The sequence below is a fragment of the Apis dorsata genome, unplaced genomic scaffold, assembly GCF_000469605.1.
Source record: "Apis dorsata unplaced genomic scaffold, Apis dorsata 1.3 scaffold_187, whole genome shotgun sequence".
In the NCBI taxonomy this organism is placed as follows: domain Eukaryota; kingdom Metazoa; phylum Arthropoda; class Insecta; order Hymenoptera; family Apidae; genus Apis; species Apis dorsata.
Window position 1 is genome coordinate 53021 of NW_006263472.1, and position 5664 is coordinate 58684.

Genomic DNA, 5664 nt, shown 5'->3' on the forward strand with positions numbered 1-5664 from the left:
ACGTTGAATTGGACGAATCGGTGATATTTTCATGCGTTTCAACGCAGCACATCTCTGTTACGAAATTACGCGACACAGGAGGATAATTTGTTTGCGATAAATTTAATCAAAGATAATAAGCGTGTCGGGGGTTGTCCATTATTGTTAATTAATTTAAAGATTGGAACATGTTACAATTAGTAATAAAATGAAGTTTCATACTGTTCCGAGAATACAGTATCAAATATTGACAGGGAATACGATGGGTCGATACGGAAATTTCTAGCGTGCCACGTCATTCGAATGGTTTGCATTCATTATACGAGTCGAATGAATCTCCAGGATTTCGTACTATTATCAACTCGATAATTGTTTAACTCATTAACATTGTCACTTTTGTTTCTTATAACTTTTATATAATTCTATGGATTTGTGTTATTTTCAATATTGATTTAATTTTAATTATGGTGAAATCGAATAATATGAATAATATGAATAATATTATTTCTGGCGGAATTAGCCAAATAAATATGATGTTATAATTTAAGTCTCAAATTAAAAGTCTTAAATTAAAAATCTCAAATTAAAAAGTCTGAAATTAAAAGTAAAATACGTACATTGACATTATTTCTTAACTAATTTGAAGATTAATTTATGTATTGGAATTTCAATCGGATATTTCAGTTTAAGTTTAGGATCATCCAGTAACTTTTTCTTTAAATATTCATTTCATTTCATTCCTTATGAATTATTTATAAAACTTCTTATTTAATGACAAATCAAATAAACTAATCAACAATCTCTCGATTTTATTTACCGACTGTCTCTTTTTCCTTTATTTTCATTATTTTTTTAATTCCAAATATTTTTCAATTAATTCGTGCAATCGAATTTATACCGATACATCGTTGCACTATGCTCGATTAAACGCGGGCCAGAAATCGCACTCGGACGTGCGTAAAACACAAGATTGGATGGAGTGCGGTTTGGCAGGCCGAAACTCGGAAACTTTCGCGCAAAGTACAAAATATGGTGGTACGGAAGGGATACTGACACCGTGCAAAAATTGCTCTCTCTCTCCCGAGAGATAAACGTTTCCGGTTCCGCTGGCGCCAACTTCCTTCGAATCGAACGAATTCACGACTCACTTATCAAATTGGATTTTACCTAAACTCAATTACACGATTTCACGGAGGAAAATTAATACTTTGTACGGCGCGATATTTTATTCTTTAAATCCTCGAGTTAAAAAATAAATATCTAATATCTAAATATCCTTTCAAAGTGGCAAATCAATATTTTCAAATAACTCTGAAAACCTAAATAAAATATGAATATAAATATAAACTGAAATAGATAAGTGCCAAAGAAATGATATATAACACCATGATAAATAAAAATAAAATGTACAGGAAAAGATAATAATCACTCACCATGCATTCACCATTGATGCAAACATCCATGCTGTCGGTGTAGCATTTCGTGCCATCCTCGACTTTGTCCGCGAGTTGAACCACGATTGTTTCCTCGCTGTCGAGCTGCAAAACGTCAGTGGCGTCGTGCGGAAGTGTCTTTTCGACGGACGTTTCCTGCCTGAGCCGATTCCCCGTGTTCTCCACCGATTGCTCGCCACGACAGATCAAAGCGCACGGCCTGCTAGGATCGTAATGTGGATACCATTTCAGCAATTGTCCGCTGTATGGCACATCGTCGAACGCGGTGCATTGCTCTGACCGGAAATCGCTCGGATTTTCGCAGGGCTGCAACCAATAGCGCGGATTTTCTCTTGGAAAGATGTTTTCATTCTAAGACGTGACGTTGATATGACTTTAGATAGATTTGATCTAGTGTTAAATGGATTATCAAAGTTTCAATGCGCAGAGGTAACTTTGATGAATATTTTGAAGGGCGTAGCGTCACATATTTATAATTATTGGAAAGAGAAAAGAAGTGACGATTAATTTGTAAAATACAGTATGATAGTTTAAGTATCGAAGTATTTGTTATGTGATTTAATGTTAAAATTAATAATAATAATAATAAATTGTGAAAATTAAATATTTATCGTTGAAATTCATATTTTTGCCGATTCTTGCAATTCTAGCATCTCGTTTCATATCTTAATAACTTTAAGAATTTTATTCGGCTACAACGTGGTATCTATCTAGTTCGCCATTGCTCCCACTTTAGTTGTTCGTAAAGCCGTTAAACGAAGCGTGTCTGCTTGTCTGGAAATCGTGGAGGATTTTCACAGGGCCGAAGGCAAAGGATTTCGACGAAGCAGATCATTACCCAATTAGGTCGAACCGTTATCGGTATTTTAAGATGTCCACTTTCGAAAGCGATCAAGCCGCGTTGATGTCCTCTTTAAGCCTAGCAAATGATCGAATATTAGAGATTTTGCTGCTAATTTCTCCATATTTTTCGTTATTTTAAATTATTCAATCATACGTTCATAATTTCTACGATACACAATACTTGCTATCGATCTCGTTCTTACCCTTTAATCAATCACGCGTTTATTTTATTGCAATCGTTTCACGGTTTAATTACTCGTGTTCATTCCTTTTTTCTTTCAATAAAATTATTATATAAAGGGGGACGTGAACTAGGAGACAGAATGAAAATTAATTCGCGCCATTATTTATTTAGATTATCTATTTATTAGTGATCAAAAATCAAAAAAGAAAGATCAAAAGATTGTAGTTTACGTTACGTTTGTATTTCACGATGTTCGATCATTCACAACTGAGTCGGTCAATAAAATTCCACGCTGGCAATGGCCGCTAATTATCGTCGTAATTAACGGGTTGGTAATCAGATCGGATATGACTCGAGGGCGTTCCAATTGTACGTTTTTGCCGGCGTGCCGAGCTCACTTCGATCTCACGACGAGCGAATGAACCGCGATGTAAATTGACCAAAGAGAAGGGTTCATTATTGTCGACCGTTCCATTCACCGTTGTTTCCATTTTCCAGCCATTCAACCCGGAAAAAGTCGAAGAAGGATCGAATTAATCGTTTTTCATTAATAATTAACGATCCTCTCTTCCTATTTAAGTCGATGAATTGGCTGTTAGTTGGTGCGATTTTAACGAAATAATTTTCAGAAACGATCGATTCATTTTGCTTGCCTTCTTTTTTTACTTCGAATATACATCGAGGAAATTGTCTTCCGTATTCGTGCACCGGAAGAATAGTTGGTCGGTATCCTATTAGAGAATATTCCCAAGATGCAATCGAATTATTTATCGATAGATCCTAACGCAATGAGAAGTTTCGAATTCGAATAGATACGAAACCAAGTTGCATTTCCTGCATCTTCAACTACTAACTACGAACAAACTTAGTTTGATGGTAGTTAACAAATAATAATCTGGAAAATATTGAATTTTGACGCGATAGTGAAATAATTTCATTTTAAAACGACGTGAAAGAAAAAAGCTGTAAATATCAGATGTTAAACAAAGAGGAAATATCCTGTAATTTTTCAAGAAACACGTGAAAGGATTGTTAAAAACGCGCATTAAACTCAGTAATTATTAGATTCGATGAAAATGCATGATACAAAGGCAAGGGGATGTAGAATGGCGACGGTTTCGTGGCGACTCGTGCGCTCGCGTGATGTTTCGTTGTTGACGGAATGCTGGTCGATTTTCAACAACGGGGACATCAAAGTTCCGTATTACTTTCCGGCTTCTAACGAAGCTGATTAACAACGGTGCCAATGGTAATTAATTAACGTACCACGCCAACTATAATTTAGTTAGAACAGTTACTCGTGATTGCACAACTGTTCCTTTCTTTCGACATATCGAATAAATTTCAACTTGTGCTCCACCAAACTTGATTGCATACTCGAGAGCATAGTTTATCAATCGAAATTAAATGTTCGATATTGTTAACTTAAATACACAGTTAGATTGTTATTTATCCTCGAATATAAAACAAAAACGTTTGAAAGATAAGAAAATTGTGCTTTTAAAATTTTATTCCTTCGTTAATTTATTCCTCTCAGGAGGTTCACGTTTGATCAATCGGACGTCCGTCTATAAATTATGAGAGTCATATTCATCGTCATTTCGATAATCTGTTTTATCATTGCCGATATCGTAGTCTTGATTAAACGAGTGCAAACGACGTGGCAGGAGAGAAGCGTGCTCGTGAAATCGATGTCATAGAACGACGTACAGAGAGACTCGGCAATGTTACTCTTTTTTTTTTTTCCCTCGTACAATAGCGTATTTTAGGCGCGAAATACCTAGCTCCCCGTGTCATTCTTTTTTTCTTTTTTCTCTTTTTTTTTTTTCCCCCGTACAATAGCGTATTTTAGGCGCGAAATACCCAGCCCCCCGCGTCCTTCTTTTTTTCTTTTTTCTCTTTTTTTTTTTTCCCCCGTACAATAGCGTATTTTAGGCGCGAAATACCCAGCCCCCCGCGTCCTTCTTTTTTTCTTTTTTCTCTTTTTTTTTTTTCCCCCGTACAATAGCGTATTTTAGGGGCGAAATACCTAGCTCCCCGTGTCATTCTTTTTTTCTTTTTTCTCTTTTTTTTTTTTTTTTTTCATTTTATTTAATTACTCCATCCAGTTACCAACGAATCGTTTAATCCGCATTCCTCTTTTCCGCTGCGATAAAAAAAAAGGGAAGAATGGAATGGAATAATCTAGGTTATCTTTAATTATTCTTAATAATCCTTAATAATGCTCAATCCTTCTATTAATATATATTATATTATAATGACGAGCTCAATTAAACACGAGGGATTAAGCGAAATAATAATTTTTATTTTTTTCAACGATATCCATTCATTCGGATCGATTTAGAATTTATTCTATAATTTTAATCGGATGAATGAATCGGAAGATGAATGAAGAGATATCGTTCAAACGTGAAAAGAAAAGGAAAAACATTTTCGAATTGAAATTAACTCCATCAATTGTGGGAAATTTTTCTCTCACGATACGAATCGCGCGAGTATATTGGCTTTTCCAGTTTTTTCAAGGTAAGTTTTTCCGGCGAAAAATCCTGGCCGTTTTATTTCCCCCTTTACATTTGTCTCTTGCCACCCCACTTTCACCCTTTCGCATCTTTCTTCCCTAGTCTACAACTTTCTCTCTGTGTAGAACAGTGGCATTGAATTACTCGACGATCCATCATTTCCCGTATACGAAATGCAAAACGCTTACTTACGGGACACCTGTTACATACTAGCCGTCATCGATCGATAAAAAATTCGATACGCGCCATCGAAAGAAGAAATATTGTCGATACTGGACTCGATAATCGTTACACTCGAAGTCGTAAATATGGCAATATTCTGTAATAAGTAGAAGACAGATGATGATATCATAAGAAAGATAATTGCTTTTCTAAGATAATCGTGCGGTAAAATATAATATTTATGTATGTTTTTTTAAAGAAGAAATTGTAACAAAGATTTCAACCAATCCTTTGTATTTTCTACTTATTTTAATTCTCTTTTGATTACGTCAACATTTCCATTGCGTTTGGTACAGTCAGAAAGCTAATTGACCTATCTTGAAACTCTTTAGGACATTCTATCACAGTACGTTGTACGTAACTCGTTGGAAGAATTTTATTTTGAACTTGTTTCACATTCAGAGACGGAAAGACAATACGTTTCAGCATATTACAAAGAAGATCTTTTTTTTTTTTTTTTTTT

At 35.0% G+C, this 5664-nt stretch overlaps 1 protein-coding gene across 14 annotated transcripts in view; it reads right to left on the reverse strand.

Annotated features, from left to right (window-relative positions):
• LOC102680940 (protein madd-4) overlaps positions 1–5664 on the reverse strand; it is a 116077-nt gene that overhangs the window by 32371 nt on the left and 78042 nt on the right. For 13 of the 14 annotated variants that reach the window (XM_006614468.2, XM_031509845.1, XM_031509844.1 and 10 more), the window contains one exon: positions 1413–1739. The exons of the other annotated variant lie outside the window; for it this stretch is intronic. In XM_006614468.2, the coding sequence (XP_006614531.2) occupies positions 1413–1739 (327 nt within the window). The remainder of the gene's footprint in view (positions 1–1412; positions 1740–5664) is intronic. 14 annotated transcript variants of the gene reach the window in all.